Source organism: Scyliorhinus torazame, chromosome 2 (assembly GCF_047496885.1).
Source record: "Scyliorhinus torazame isolate Kashiwa2021f chromosome 2, sScyTor2.1, whole genome shotgun sequence".
NCBI classification, from domain to species: domain Eukaryota; kingdom Metazoa; phylum Chordata; class Chondrichthyes; order Carcharhiniformes; family Scyliorhinidae; genus Scyliorhinus; species Scyliorhinus torazame.
The window spans coordinates 369,105,333-369,121,114 of NC_092708.1; the positions used below are offsets into that span (position 1 = coordinate 369,105,333).

The 15,782-nt window shown below is 43.8% G+C and overlaps 1 protein-coding gene across 6 annotated transcripts in view; it reads left to right on the forward strand.

Annotated features, from left to right (window-relative positions):
* The window catches only part of vrk1 (VRK serine/threonine kinase 1), a 105,229-nt gene that overhangs the window by 29,154 nt on the left and 60,293 nt on the right, over positions 1 to 15,782 (forward strand). For all 6 annotated transcript variants that reach the window (XR_011938503.1, XM_072492920.1, XM_072492930.1 and 3 more), the window contains 3 exons: positions 7,117 to 7,186; positions 9,145 to 9,232; positions 14,205 to 14,313. Coding sequence is in view for 5 of the 6 variants with exons in the window: in XM_072492920.1 (XP_072349021.1) it covers positions 7,117 to 7,186; positions 9,145 to 9,232; positions 14,205 to 14,313 (267 nt within the window). In the remaining variant the exon portion in view is untranslated. The remainder of the gene's footprint in view (positions 1 to 7,116; positions 7,187 to 9,144; positions 9,233 to 14,204; positions 14,314 to 15,782) is intronic.

Sequence of the window (15,782 nt, forward strand, 5' to 3'; positions counted from 1 at the left end):
AATCCACCTAACCTGCACATCTTTGGACTGTGGGAAGAAACCGGAGCACCCGGAGGAAACCCACGCAGACACTGGGAGAACATGCAGACTCCGCACGGTCACCCCAAGCTGGGAATCGAACCTGGGACCCTGGAGCTGTGAAGCAACAGTGCTAACCACAATGCTACCGTGCCTCCCTAAGGTAAAAATAATCATAGAATCCCTATAGTGCGAGGCATGATGGCACAGTGGTGAGCACTGCTGCCTCACAACGCCAGGGACCCAGGTTCAATTCCGGCCTTGGGTGACTGTATGGAGTTTGCACTTTCTCCCAGTGTCTGCATGGGTTTCCTCCGGGTGCTCTGGTTTCCTCCCACAGTCCAAAGATGTGCAGCTTAGGTGGATTAGCCATGCTAAGTTGCCCCATAGTGTCCAGGATAGGGCAGGGGGAAGAGGGTCTTGGTCGGGTGCTCTTTCAGAGGGTCAGTGCAGTCTTGATTGGCCGAATGGCCTCCTTCAGCACTGTAGGGATTCTATGTTTCTATGGAGGCCATTCAGCCCCCTCGTTAAACCATTCATGCACACCCAGATTCTGAGTGCCAATGCGAGCTTTCTGATGGCAGCTGTGGTGGAAAAGAGATCATTACCTATCTCATTCTGGAATTTTTCTTAGCAAAAAAATGTCTGGAAAGAGATTGTTCATCATGAGCAAATCTGTAGCACTATTCTGGACTGTCCCCACACACACAGACAATGACAACTACTGCTGAGAGACTCATCAACTCAGCTGAAGCCACTTTTTGGTCTGCTTGACATTTGCTAGATTTCCAGCATCAGGAGCTGTCCACTACAGTGCTGCAGACGAGCATTCAAATGTCCAGGACTACGTGCTGAGCGACGCAATGAAGCTTGTCGCAGCTGGTACAAAGGCTGTGGGGATAGGACATAGTTTAGGGCCTTCCTGCCATACTACAGTGAGAGGTAAAACCAGTGTTAAACTCTGTCTATAATTATTAGAAAATGTGTTCGTGAATGTAGATGTAATCTGCATTGTAAATGGAGTGAGGCACCCTTGAATGCCATGTACAGTATTTAACTTAATTGATCTATATTGCACTGTGAACTGCCACAGTTGAATTGTACTGTAATGTACCTTCACAAATTTTATGAATAAAGTATATGTTTAAAAAAGTTCTCCTTGGAATGGAACATTTTCTTGCCAGTTAACATTAACAATCCAGATTGCTTTGAGGTACCATGCTGCAAACCGTGTGAAAATGGCCATTAATTAAACATTAAGACTTTTAAGGCTTTATGACCTGATCTGAAAATGAACAATTTTATTTTAAAAAATTTTGAGTAAGCAAGTTTACTATCTGGCTTTAGCAGGCAAAATCCTGGAACTCACTCCCTAACAGCACTGCCGATGTACCTACATCTCTGGGACTGCAGCGGTTCAAGAAGGCTACTCACCATCATCTTCTCAAGGGCAACTAGGGATGAGCAATAAATGCTGGCCAAGTCAGCGACGCCCATGTCCCATAAACACACTTTTTGAAAATGAGTATAATTTATGCACGGCCAGATTATTTGCATAAGTATGTGGATGGCACTGCTGCCTCACCGAGCCAGGGACCTGGGCTAGATTCCATCCTGTAGAGTTTACACGTTCACCCCCATTATGTGTTTTGTTTTATTAATATTCTTGTCACAAGTAGGCTTCCATTAACACTGCAATGAACTAACTGAAAAGCCCCGAGTCGCCACATTCCGGCACCTGTTTGGGTACACAGAAGGAGAATTCAGAATGTCCAAATTATCTAACAAGCACGTCTTTCGGGACTTGTGGGAGGAAAAACGGTTCACCCGGAGGAAAGCCACACAGACACGGGGCGAAAGTGCAGACTCCGCACAGACAGTGACCCAAGCCAGGAATCTAACCTGGGACCCTGGAGCTGTGAAACAACAATGGGTAACCACTGCTGCCGTGCAGGAATTTCCTCCCGGGTTTCTAGTTTCCGCCCACAATCCAAAGATGTGCTGGTTAGATAGATTGGCCATGCTAAATTGCCCCTTAGTGTCCAGGGATGTGCAGGTTAAATTATGGGGCTAGGGTGGGGAATGAACCTAGGGAGGGTGCCATTTCAGAGGGTTGATGCAGACTAGTACTGAATGGTCTCTTTTGCACTGAGGGGATTCTATGGATAAATTTAACAGTTCTGAGAAGGTGCAACAGGCACTTCAAAGAAAAAAACAGTTCTTGAAGGAAAACTGGTAGTGAAATGTCAACAATCGACCATAATGTGGGGATTCTAATGAGTGGAGAATCCGAAATCTCCACTTTACTGTATACAGTTGATTAGTCTTCCACTTTCAACTGGCTTCAGACCCTTTTACCAGCATGTACTCCATTGCTCAGCTCACTCAATGAGCAAATCTAGTTTACATCACCCACCTGTGTGGTTCGGCTGCAGCTGTCATTGTTCTGGAAAATTATTCCCTTTTCTATATTTTCTTTGCCTTTACAGTGAAACGGGAAAATTAAGGACACCGAAGGGACTCGTTTTGGGTGTCTTTATGGGAGGTCATTATTTGAAAAATGGCCATTATGTACAGTTGACTAGATAAGATGAACATGCTCTGGGATTGACCGTCACCTGCAGCATTCCTTTTCACCCTCATTTGGGATTGTACCTAATTCTGGAACTTTTGTTAGCACCGTGTGATTTCAGTTCATTTTCTATTGGGTGGGTTTCCTCATTCTTTGTCATCCCAGGATCCTTTTACATTGGGGAGAGGGTTGTCCTGATCCTGGAATCTTCTTCTGTGGCAGTCTGTACAGAGTGAGGTGGTTGTTGTAAGGCCAAAATGCCTGGTAGGGGCTTGGAAATGTATTGCCTTTCCTTAACTTGTCACTGGGTCAAAGTCCTGGAATTCCATCCCTAATAGCACTGGGTACACCTATACCACATGGACTGCAGTGGTTCAAGAAGGCAGATCACCACTGTCTCCTCAAAAGCAATAGCGATGGTCAATAAATGCTGGTCTAGCCTGTGTTGCCCACATCCCATGAATAAATTTAAAGAAAAAGAGATCCTCGCTAAATTACAGAGGAATTCATATCCAGAAGATCCCCGTCTCGGACTTTTCACCATCTGTTGAGGTTGGATAGAGTTGTTAGCAGCTCAATACTATCGAGTAAGGTTGCTAATTCTGATCGGAGGCACAGAGAGGTTTGGGGTCAAATGACATCTGAGCATGTGATGTTGGATTGGGGGCATCATGTGACTTCTACAAATGATGTTGGAGTTTTATCATGGTCAGGCTACCTGCAATTGAGTCTTGTAGTTTGTTCTGCAGCTGTTGTATGATACGTTCCAAGAACCGGAAGGCCACCCAAGAGAAAGTGACGATGGAAAACTGAGGGGGGAAAAAAGGAGAAGCTATTTTCTCCATCTTTACATTCATTCCCCAATCTTCCCCTCCCTTCATTCCCAGTCTGCCTGTTCAACCAATTTCAGACCCCGATGCCTAACTACCCTGCCCGACTGAGCTCCCCACTTCAATGTATTACTCAATATCCATGGTGACAGAGAAATGTCCTTATTCAAGGATTATGCACGCTTTCAATGCTAGGGGATGAGAGATTTATTTTCAGCGGCTGCAGAATTATATTCAACCACAATCTGCAACCTCATGGCCTGGCATATCCCCCACTCTACCATTACCACCAAGCCAGGGGGTCAACCCTGGTTAATGAACAGTGCAGGAGAGCATGCCAGGAGCAACATCAGGCATACTGAAAAATGAGGTGTCTGCTTGGTGAAGTGACAACACAGGAATACTTGTGTACCAAACAGCATAAGCAGCACGAGAGAGCTAAGCGATTCCACAAAAAACACATCAGATCTATGCTCTGTAGTCTTGCCACAACCAACCGTGAATAGTGGTGGACAATGGACAATTAAATAACTCACTGGAGGAGGAGGCTGCACAAATATCTCCATCCTCATTGATGGAGGAGCCCAGCACACATGTGCGAAAGACTAGGCTGAGGCATTCGCAACAATCTTCAACAAGAAGTGCGAGTGGATGATCCATCGTGGTCTCCTCAAGAGGTACCCAGGATCACAGATGTCAGTCTTCAGCCAATACGAATCACTCCACGTGATATCAAGAAACAGCTGAAGGCACTGGATACTGCAAAGGCTATGGGCCCTGACACTATCCCAGCAATAGTACTGAAGAGATGCTGCAGGACTTGTCGCACAGTAGCACGGTTGTTAGCACTGTTGTTTCACAGCTCCAGGGTCCCAGTTTCGATTCCCGGCTTGGGTCACTGTCTGTGCGGAGTCTGCACTTTCTCCCTGTATCTGCTTGGGTTTCCTCCAGGTGCTCAGGTTTTCTCCCACAGTCCCAAGATGTGCACCCAATAGGTGGATTGGCCATGCTAAATGACCCTTAGTGTCCAAAACAAAAGGATAGATGGGGTTACTGGGTTCCGGGGATAGGGTGGAGGTGTGGCCTTGGATAGGGTGCTCTTTCCAAGGGCTGGGGCAGACACGATGGGCCGAATGTCGTCTTGCTTCACTGTAAATTCTATGATTCTAGCAAAGTTGTTCCAGTACAGCTACAACACTGGCATCTACCCGGCAATGTGGAAAATTGCCCAGTACCTTGTGTACAGTGTCCTGTACACAAGAAACAGGACAAATTCAACCCAGCCAATTACTGCCCTAACCGTCTACTCTCCATCAGCAAAGTGATGGAAAGAGTCATCAACAGTGCGATCAAGCGGCACTTACTCAACAATAACCTGCTCACATATGCTCAGTTTGGGTTCTGCCAGGGCTACTCAGCTCCTGACCTCATTACAGCCTTGATTCAAACATGGACAAAAGAGCTGAATGCCAGAGGTGAGGTGAGAGTGATTGGCCTTGACATCAAGGCAGCATTTGACCGAGTGTAGCATCAAGCACCCTAAGCTAAATTGGAATCCATGGGAATCGGGGAAATCTCTCCTCTGGTTGGAGTCATACCTGGCACAAAGGAAGATGGTTGTGGTGGTTGGCGGTCAATCATCTCAACTCCAGGACATCACTGCAGGGGTTCCTCAGGGTAATGTCCTAGGCCCAACCATCTTCAGCTGCTTCATCAATGACCTCCCTTCCATCATAAGGTCAGAAGTGGGGATGTTTGCAGATGACTGCACAATGTTCACCATTCGCGACTCCCCAGATAATGAAGCAGTCCATGTCCAAATGCAGCAAGATCTGGACAATATCCAGGCTTGGGCTGACAAAGTGGCAAGTTTCATTCATGCCACACAAGTGCCAGGCAATGACCATCTCTTACAGGAGAGGATCTAACCACCGCCCCATGACATTCAATGGCATTGCCATCACTTAATCCCCCACAATCAACATCCTGGGGGTTACCATTGATCAGAAACTGAACTGGACTAGCCACATTAATACTGTGGCTACCAGGGCAGGTCAAAGGCTAGGAATCCTACGACGAGTAACTCCCCTCCTGTCCCCCAAAAGCCTGTCCATCTACAAGTCACAATTCGGGAGTGTAATGGAATACACTCCACTTGCTCTAACAACACAAGAAGTTCAACACCAGGACAAAGCAGCCCGCTTAATTGCTCCCCTTTCCACAAAAAAACATTCAAACCCTCCACCACAGACGAACAGTGGCAGCTGTGTGTACCATCTACAAGATACGCTGCATCACCAAGGTTACTTGGACAACACGTTCCAACCCCACAACCACTACCATCTAGAAGGACAAGAGCAGCAGATACCTGGGAACCCCACCAGCTGAAGGTTCCCCTCCAAGTCACTCACCATCCTGACTTGGAAATGTATTCGCTGTCGCTGGGGCAAAATATTGGAACTCTCCCTAACAGCACAGTGGGTATGCCTACATCTCCAGGACTGCAGCAGTTCAAGAAGGCAACTCACCACCACCCTCTGAAGGGCAACTAGGAATGGGCAATAAATGCTGGCATCACCAGTGACGCCAGTAAATGAATTAAAAATATATATATTTCATTGCAGTGTCCTTAAATCATACCCATCCTCTGAGAAAATTCTTCTAATTCTGGCCTTCACAGCACAGCTGCTGAGGCCCTGAGCTCAGCAATTCCCTCCATAAAACTCTGTCACTCTCCCACTCTTTCCTTTAAGATGGTTTTTAAAGCCCATCTCTTTGACCAATCTTTTAGTTGTCTGAGCCACATATTAAGTCAATGTTGAATTTTGTTTGTTAATACTCTGCTGAAGTATTTTGAGATATTTTACTGTGTTAATAGTGTTAAGGGTCCAGACAAGAACACAACTATTTTCAATTGGTAAAATTGTGAATAAATGTTACTGCACCACAGGAGTGATAATGTTAACTCATAGGTATCTTTTATGTTAAAATAAAATTTAATTTAAAAACAGAATTAACCGCATTAACAGCAGAGGAATAGATTTACAGTTAACAGTTAAGTAGAAACTTTAACTTTGTCAACATGTCTTTGTATTAGCAAGCCAGTGTAGTCCAAATACCGCTCATGAGTAAAGTTAACAACCATGTTTCTACTTGCTTTTCTCTGTGCAGAATCTTTGGAGAGAGAACCTTTCAGGACTAAAACTGAAACATCTCAATTCAGATAAATATCCTAGGAAGAACTGACTTTTTGGACAGACCTAGCTCCTCCCCTTAATTACATCATATGTACCCAAAGCATAACGTATTCTGTCTCCTCCCACAAGATGCCCCATGTCCTGTTTAGCCAGGATCAAACACAATACCCCTCATAAATTATCTGTCTCCGTTGTCCTTTAAACATAAACAATATTCTATTAGCAGAGCACTTCATCTGCAAAATCAATGATTCTCTCACTTTACGACCCCTTAATAACCGCTTTAGCAGATATACTGTCTATGCACCTTTAACCCAGGTTTTAATAACATTACTGCAATAAAATATGGCTGTCATACATTCATCACAATATTAAATATAATATAGTTACATAGTTGTTTTCCTTGCAAGATGTAATGGATCTGTCAGGCAAAATGCTAAGATTTCAATGGTGCATAGACTAAGGGACCAATCTGCTTTTTGTCCCCTTCTATTTCTAGGAACCCAGTACCAATGGACCATTATTTTCAGAACTCAAGTTTTACATGAGAGCAGCCAAACCAGAGCTAAGTATGTTGAGTCTATTATATATGAAAAGTCAAATGCATTTGGTATGGAAGTATCTGACCTTTCTATCTCCATACTCAATAAAATTTGATCTACAATTCATATGTTTGTAATCGCTAAATATTTATTACACCAGCATTCCCATAGCGTGACGTGTGTGATTAATTGGGTTGTTGCATCATTGATTCTTCTTGACTTTTGTAAAAGTTCAGTTTAAATAATTGCTCATATCCATTAAGTATTTGAAACTTGTGGTGTTAGTCCCTTGAGGCAGCACAGAAAATGTATTTTGGCAGCAGCTGCGTTTATGTGGTATACTTAATTATCTGGGCTTAAACGTGCTTGCTAGTCTGTGGCTGCTGCATGTTAATCTTTTCATTTTAGTTCTTGATAACCTGGGTGTTTATTCCAGCAAAATAGCTATTTTGATGTTTTGTCTTTCTTCAAATATATTTTCCCAAAGCATTTCTCCTAGGATCATGTTCAAAGTTATCGAAAATGTGATAATCTGTGAAGATGATTCTTGGGTAGGGTGTGTGGACAGTCTGGATCATGTTAACATCGAAAGGGAAGAGATTTTGGGACTTTCAAAAGATATTAAGGTAGATAGATCTCCTGGGCCAGATGGGATTTACGCCAGAACATGGAGGGAAGCAAGGGAGGAAATTGCTGGGGCCTTGACTGACATATTTTTGAGGAGGTGACAAAGATGATTGATGAGGGGAGGGTGGTGGATGTTTACATGGACATCAGTAAAGCCTTTGACAAGGTGCTTCATGGCAGACTGGCACAAAAGGTGAAGTCACACGAGATCAGAGATGAGGTGGTAAGATGGATACAGAACTGGCTCGTTCACAGACGGCAAAGGGTCGCAGTAGAAGGGTCTTTTTCTGAATGGAAGGTTGTGACAAGTGGGCTTGGGCCTCTGTTATTTGTAGTGTACGTAAACGATTTGGAGGAAAATGTAGCCCGACTAGTAAGTTTACGGATGACAGCAGGGTTAGTGGAGTGGCAGATAGTGTTAAGGATTGTCAGAAGATACAGCAGGACATAGATAGATTGGAGACTTGGGCAGAGAAATGGTAAATGGAGTTAAATCCGGACAAATGTGAGGTAATGCATTTTGGTAGGTTTAACATAGAGGGGAAATATACCATAAATGGCAAAACACTTGGGAATATAGAAAGTCAGAGAGAACTGGCTGTGCATGTCCACAGATCTTTGAAGGTGGCAACACAAATGGACACGGTAGTCAAGAAAACATACAGAATGCTTACCTCCATAATGTTTGCCTCCATTGGTTGGGGCATCGAGAATAGAAACTAGCAAGTCATGCTACAATTGTATAGAATCTTGGTAAGGCCGCACTTAGAATATTGCGCACAATTCTGGTCGCCACACTATCAGAAGGAAGTGGATGTTTTGGAGAGGGTGCAGAGGAGGTTTTCCAGGATGTTGCCTGGTCTGGCGGGTGATAAGCTATGTGGAGCGGCTGAATAGACTTGGCCTGTTTTCATTAGAAAGACGGAGGTTATGGGGTGACCTGATAGAGGTCTACATGATTATGAGAGGCATGGATAGAGTGTATGTGGTGGCACTCTTTCCAAGGGTGGAGGGGTTAGGCACCAGGGGGCATAGGTTTAAGGTCCGTGGGGCAAAGTTTAAAGGAGATGTGCGAGGCAGGTTTTTTACACAGAAGGTGGTGCCTGGAACATGTGGCCAGGGGAGGTTGTGGAAGCAGATACATTAACGGTGTTCAAAAGGCATCTTGATAAACACATGGATAGGGTGAGTATAGAGGGATAAGGCACAAGGAAGTGTTGAGGGGTTTTGGCAAAGGTTGGTATAACGGTACAGGCTTGGAGGGCCAAAGGGCCTGTTTCTGTGCTGGAATTTTAATGATGTATGTGATGCAAGTTATTTTGTCTTATTTTGTGTTTATTATTATTTCCTTCCTGCAGTTCATAGTTGGATAGTGTCCCGCAAGTTGAATTATCTTGGTGTACCCAAGTATTGGGGATCAGGACTATATGATAAAGGAGGAAACAGGTATGTGCTGATATTCTATTTCAAAGTTCCAGTAATCTTCTATGCAGTCTAACATTATTAAAGTTCAAGAAATATCATTTGACCACAGCAAATGAGGTAACACGTTATGCAGTGAAATAATTTTCTTTAGTTTTGTGGGTGGCACTGTGGCTAGTACTGTTGCCTCACAGCGCCAGGGACCCAGGTTCGATTCTAGCTTTGGGTAATTGGCTCTGTAGAGTTGCACATTCTCCCCAAGTCTACGTGGGTTTCCTCTGGGTGCTCCGGTTTCCCCCCTCAGTCCAAAGATGTGCAGGTTAGGTGGAATGGCCATGCTAAATTGCCTCTTATTGTCCAGGGATGTGCAGATTAGGTGGGGTCATGAGGACTGGGCGGCGGAGTGAGCCTATGTAGGGTACTCTTTCGGAGGGTCGGTGCAGACTTGATGGGCTGAATGTCCTCCTGCACTATAAGAATTCTATGGTTTTGTTGGGCCATTCTGTTGGGCGTAAGTGGGTAGCTGTGACAAAAGTGAAACATTGCTGCATATGCTATTAGTCGTACCTTATGCCAATCATAAAATTAGGTTAGTTAACTTGAAAGACCAAACCTTGCTGATGTAGGTTCTCTAGCTTTTTTAGTTGAAGGGCCCCCTTTCAAATGAGCAAGTAATCACAGACCCACCTCTACCCCATCTAAATTATACTATATTATATATTTCTGTGCGAACTTGTATTTTGGCATCCTTTCTTTGAGTTTACATGGTATGTTATACATAAATGTGGAAATAAAAACTCTGCTCTCTTGACTCCAGCAAATGCTCACCTGACCTGACGCACCACAAATTGCAGGTCTACAAGGAAATTTTTCTGCTGCTCTCAGCTCCTGCCCAGGGTGAGACAGCCAGCTTACACTGATTCTTGATTCGTTCTTGGGGCGTGGGTCTCGCAGGCTGGGCCAGCATTTATTGCCCATCCCTAATTGCCCTTGAGGGGGCAGTTAAGTTAACCACGTTGCTGTGGGGCTGGAGTCACATGTAGGCCAGACCATAAGGACGACAGATTTCCTTCCCTGAAGGAAATTAGTGAACCCGATGGGTTCGCCCTCCATTCCCAGCTCGCAGAAAGAAAGCCTTTCACCGCTCAAACTACTCAACTATTTCCCGGATCCCTGGAGTGTGGTGATTGGACCTTTAGTTGACTCGGCTCCAGGCTGTACCCCTCTATACACCTCTCCGCCTCTCTATCTTGCTTTCCCCCTTTAAGACGTTCCCTAAAACTTGTCTCTTTAATCAAGCTTTTGATAACTGACATTTCTCCTTGTATAACTCTGTATCATACTTTGTTTTATAATGCTCCTGAGAAGTGCCTTGGGATGTTTCATTAAAAAGTGCTATATACATATAGATTGTTCTTTTATAGAACATAGAACATACAGTGTAGAAGGAGGCCATTCGGCCTATCGATTCTGCACCAGCCCTGGGAAAGAACACCTCCACCCTAACCCCACACCTCCATCCTATCCCCGTAACCCCACCTAATCTTGTTTGGACACTAAGGGCAATTTTTAACACAGCCAATCCACCTAACCTGCACGTCTTTGGACTGTGAGGAAACTGGAGTACCCGGAGGAAAGCCCTGCAGACACAGAGAATGTGCAGACTCCACACAGATAGTGACCCAAGCGGGAATCGAACCTGGGACCTTGGAGCTGCGAAGCAACTGTGCTAACCACTGTGCTACCGTACTGCCCACTTGTTGAATGTTTTTAAAGATCCCAGTTTGAGAGGCACTGGTACAATGGGACTAAGTTTAGTTCAAACAGTCTTGTTATTTGAATGTTTTTCTTTGTTTCTGAAGGGGATGTCACTTGCAAACCTGTCTGAACTGTTTCTTGGGAACCAATAAAATTAATTGTGAGATACTTCTTGTAATACAGTCACACTAAAGACATTGGATTAAATGGCTTTGAATTGAGAGACCGTACAACATTCTATGGCTAGTTAAAACTTAATTAGCAGCTCTAATTGAATTTGTGGTCATTAATGCATTCTATCCCATTGTTTCACTATATGATCAAAAGATATATCTGAGGTTGGCTAATTACAAGGAGTAATTAAGGCTCAGGACAGGCCAACAACTCTAGTAGGTAGGGACATAGGAACAGATATAGCCACTGGTCCCTTGAGCATGTTCCACTCAGGTCAACAGCAACGTCCCCCAATTGAACTTTAAGTTAAGCACTAGCACAGGGAAAAAATACTTTTTCTAACCCTGGGGAGGTTTGATACATAGTCACTATAAATTCTTGCTACCTTCATAGAACATAGAACGATACAGCGCAGTACAGGCCCTTCAGCCCACGATGTTGCACCGAAACAAATTTCATCTAACCTACACTATGCCTTTCGAATGCTTCTACGTCCTTCCTATAATGCGGTGCCCAGAACTGTACGCAATACTCCAAATGCGGCCGTACCAGAGTTTTGTACGGCTGCAACATGACCTCCTGACTCCGGAACTCAATCCCTCTACCAATAAAGGCCAACACTCCATAGGCCTTCTTCACAACCCTATCAACCTGGGTGGCAACTTTCAGGGATCTATGCATGGACACCTAGATCCCTCTGCTCATCCATACTTTCAAGAACTTTACCATTAGCCAAATATTCCGCATTCCTGTTATTCCTTCCAAAGTGAATCACCTCACACTTCTCTACATTAAACTCCATTTGCCACCTCTCAGCCCAGCTCTGCAGCTTATCTATATCCCTCTGTAACCTGCTACATCCTTCCACACTGTCGACAACACCACCAACTTTAGTATCGTCTGCAAATTTACTCACCCACCCTTCTGCGCCCTCCTCTAGGTCATTGATAAAAATGACAAACAGCAACGGCCCCAGAACAGATCCTTGTGGTACGCCACTTGTAACTGAACTCCATTCTGAACATTTCCCATCAACCACCACCCTCTGTCTTCTTTCAGCTAGCCAATTTCTGATCCACATCTCTAAATCTCCCTCAATCCCCAGCCTCCGTATTTTCTGCAATAGCCTACCGTGGGGAACCTTATCAAACGCTTTACTGAAATCCATATACACCACATCAACTGCTCTACTCTCGTCTACCTGTTCAGTCACCTTCTCAAAGAACTCGATAAGGTTTGTGTGGCATGACCTACCCTTCACAAAGCCATGCTGACTATCCCTGATCATATTATTCCTATCTAGATGGTAGTAAATCTTGTCTCTTACAATCCCCTCCAAGACTTTACCCACTACAGACGTGAGGCTCACCGGTCTATAGTTGCCGGGGTTGTCTCTGCTCCCCTTTCTGAACAAAGGGACCACATTTGCTATCCTCCAGTCCTCTGGCACTATTCCTGTAGCCAATGATGACATAAAAATCAAAGCCAAAGGTCCAGCAATCTCTTCCCTGGCTTCCCAGAGAATCCTAGGATAAATCCCATCAGGCCCCGGGGACTTATCTATTTTCAGCCTGTCCAGAATTGCCAACACCTCTTCCCTACGTACCTCAATGCCATCTATTCTAATAGCCTGGGTCTCAGCATTCTCCTCCACAACATTATCTTTTTCCAGAGTGAATACTGACGAAAAATATTCATTTAGTATCTCTCCTATCTCTTCAGACTCCACGCACAACTTCCCATCCCTGTCCTTGACTGGTCCTACTCTTTCCCTAGTCATTCGCTTATTCCTGACATACCTATAGAAAGCTTTTGGGTTTTCCTTGATCCTACTTGCCAAATACTTCTCATGTCCCCTCCTTGCTCGTCTTAGCTCTCTCTTTAGATCCTTCCTCGCTACCTTGTAACTATCCATCGCCCCAACTGAAACTTCACACCTCATCTTCACATAGGCCTCCTTCTTCCTCTAAACAAGAGATTCCACTTTGGGAAACCACGGTTCCCTCGCTCTACGCCTTCCTCCCTGCCTGACCGGTACATACTTATCAAGAACACGCAGTAGCTGATCCTTAAACAAGCTCCACTTATCCAGTGTGCCCAACACTTGCAGCCTACTTCTCCACCTTATCCCCCCCCAATTTATCTGTTTGCAGGTAAATAAATATAGTAGCAGGTTTTCTGTTCAAGTACGAGGCTTATTACTTTTATTTGGTGATTGGGCAAGTAACAGCATACTCCAGTTCGTGGGAATAGAGGGCTGCAGTTACCTGCTGGGGATGCAGCTTACAGAAGAGAAGTTCTATTTTACTATGCTGTCAGTTGCAGTACTTCTTGGGAGAGAACCACATTGGAAGGCGGTTGACGATATTGACACTGCAGCGAGGAACCTGGCCCCACATTCAGGAAAGCATTTTTCTTTTTAACACTTAAATTTTACGTGGCACCTTTTCAGCTAGTTATGGGCCGCTGGTTAGGTTGCATGTTCGACACAGGCATGCTAGATTGAATGGTGTTTTTCCTGGGCTGCATCATTCTATGTTTCTATGTAGACCACCTTTTCCTAATGCAATCTTATTTTCACATGGATTACAGACAGGTGTTTTTGAAATGCAAATACAGGACTCGATACCTGTTCTGATGCAGACCCTACATTTCTCTCTTCCCACCATTTCAAATTTGGTGGACGATGTACTTCCAACAGGGCACAAAAAGCGCGCACACCACCCACCATATTGCAGTTGGACAAATCAACGTGGCACCATCAAATTCCTGATGGGAAACCCTCAAAAAGCCTCCGTTATAACCTGACTTCTCCCTCGTTCTCTCCTGTCTGCCATCCTTTTTTCAGACCAGTGTGCACATGTACATTATGCAACAGATATGGTATGCTAAATTAAATTTCGAGTTCTTGATAACTTTTCTGATTATAAGTTTACAAATTTAGTTGTAATCTCATGTGGAAAAATATTAATTGATCAGATTAAATTGCTGCCAAGAAATGCTCATCACAGAGGAATGCTAGAAGCACTTCATTTTAAACTTACAGCTGATTTTCTGAATTCAGTTATAGGTTTATGGTGATGGATCGATTTGGATCTGACCTTCAGAAAATATTTGAGCAAAATCATAAAGTGTTCCCAAAGAAATTTGTGCTGCAGTTGGGGCTTCGATTGGTAAGTTTCTGGTGTTTATTATCCAGAAGGTGCCATTGTGGCGACAATTGTTTTTACTCTATCTTTATTCAGTATCTGAAAACCTGGCATTTTTGTAACAAATGATAAAGCTGTCCCATTTTATTGCTGGAAAATTGTTATTTTCTCAGTCAGTGTTCATCTTGAATTGATTGTCACGTGTGCACTGTGCCTGCAATGATCTTGGCCTTCAATCTTTTGGGAATAATCTGGTCCTTATTGGAATATTTTGATAGTGGCGCTGGGATCTTCTTCAATTTAATGCTACAGACTGAGCATTCATCTGATAACTTTGAAATAAAGATTCTTAGCCTGGTAAAATAGTAAGTTTGATCTTTGGTCTGTGCTGAGTTAGATGATTGCTGCTTCAACAGCAGTATGGAAGCTACACTTGGCTGTACTTCTATAATAGGACAGTTCAGATATTGAGTAATGGCTACTTGAGAAAGGTGCAAAGTTTACATCCTGCTTTTGGAAAGGCAATCCAGCAAAAACGTACTGAGTTTGTAGGCAAGAAAAGAAATGTAAAGTTACGTGACATAAGCATTCAAATTGTTCTGTCTTCATGGGCCATTTATTTATGTGCTATGGAGCCTCTTGCCCACGTACATATAATTGCAGTACAGAACATCAATCACAACTCTAAATTAAAATCTAATTTTCTGTAATTAAATTTGCATAAAAGCATTCCCTGCAAGCTAGGGTGTAGACTATAGTTTAAAATTAATTTTGCCTAATTAAAGACATCTTGCACATTCATATGTGTTGGGGCAAAAATAAACTATTTCACTAAAGCTTCATGGGCTGGATGGCCAGGGTTCAGGCATCGTATGTGACTCTCGAGCTTTAGTTTGGATACCCTAGGCCTCGGAGAATTGATTTGGATGAGTTCATACTATTAATGATTTTATAACAATCTAAATTATTAAAAAGCTGAACAGTGTAATTAGCCTTTTTTATCATTGTCTTTTCACTCTGATATTGTTTGTGTTTCACACTAATCACCTCCTGGGATTTCCATATAAAATGAGGACGAGACAATGATGGTTGCTGTAATTTCTTTTTGAAAATTCCTACAATCTAAAGGGTTTTAAAGCTTCAGTTTGGTGCCGCTTAATCATGGTTTGTCTTGTGGTTTATTTTCTACCTTGTGCTGACCTGCCCTGGCCTTTTGCCACCTCGGTGTCCAAGGTGGTTAATGACCCCTCTTTACTAACTCGGTCACTGACCTGTGCTGTTGGCCTGAGAAGGATATTCAGACTGTTTCTCCGAAATAAACATCAGAAAGCTCCTCTGACTTGGTTGTTAAATACATCATGCAGCCAAGCTGCGCCACAATGCCACTGCTTTGATTCTTGACCTGTGCTGTGTTAGTTGATCATCGCTGGGTTGGCAGCAGGGGACTCTACTGTCAGCCTCTGGGGGTAGGCTTCACCTGACAGATCATAGTC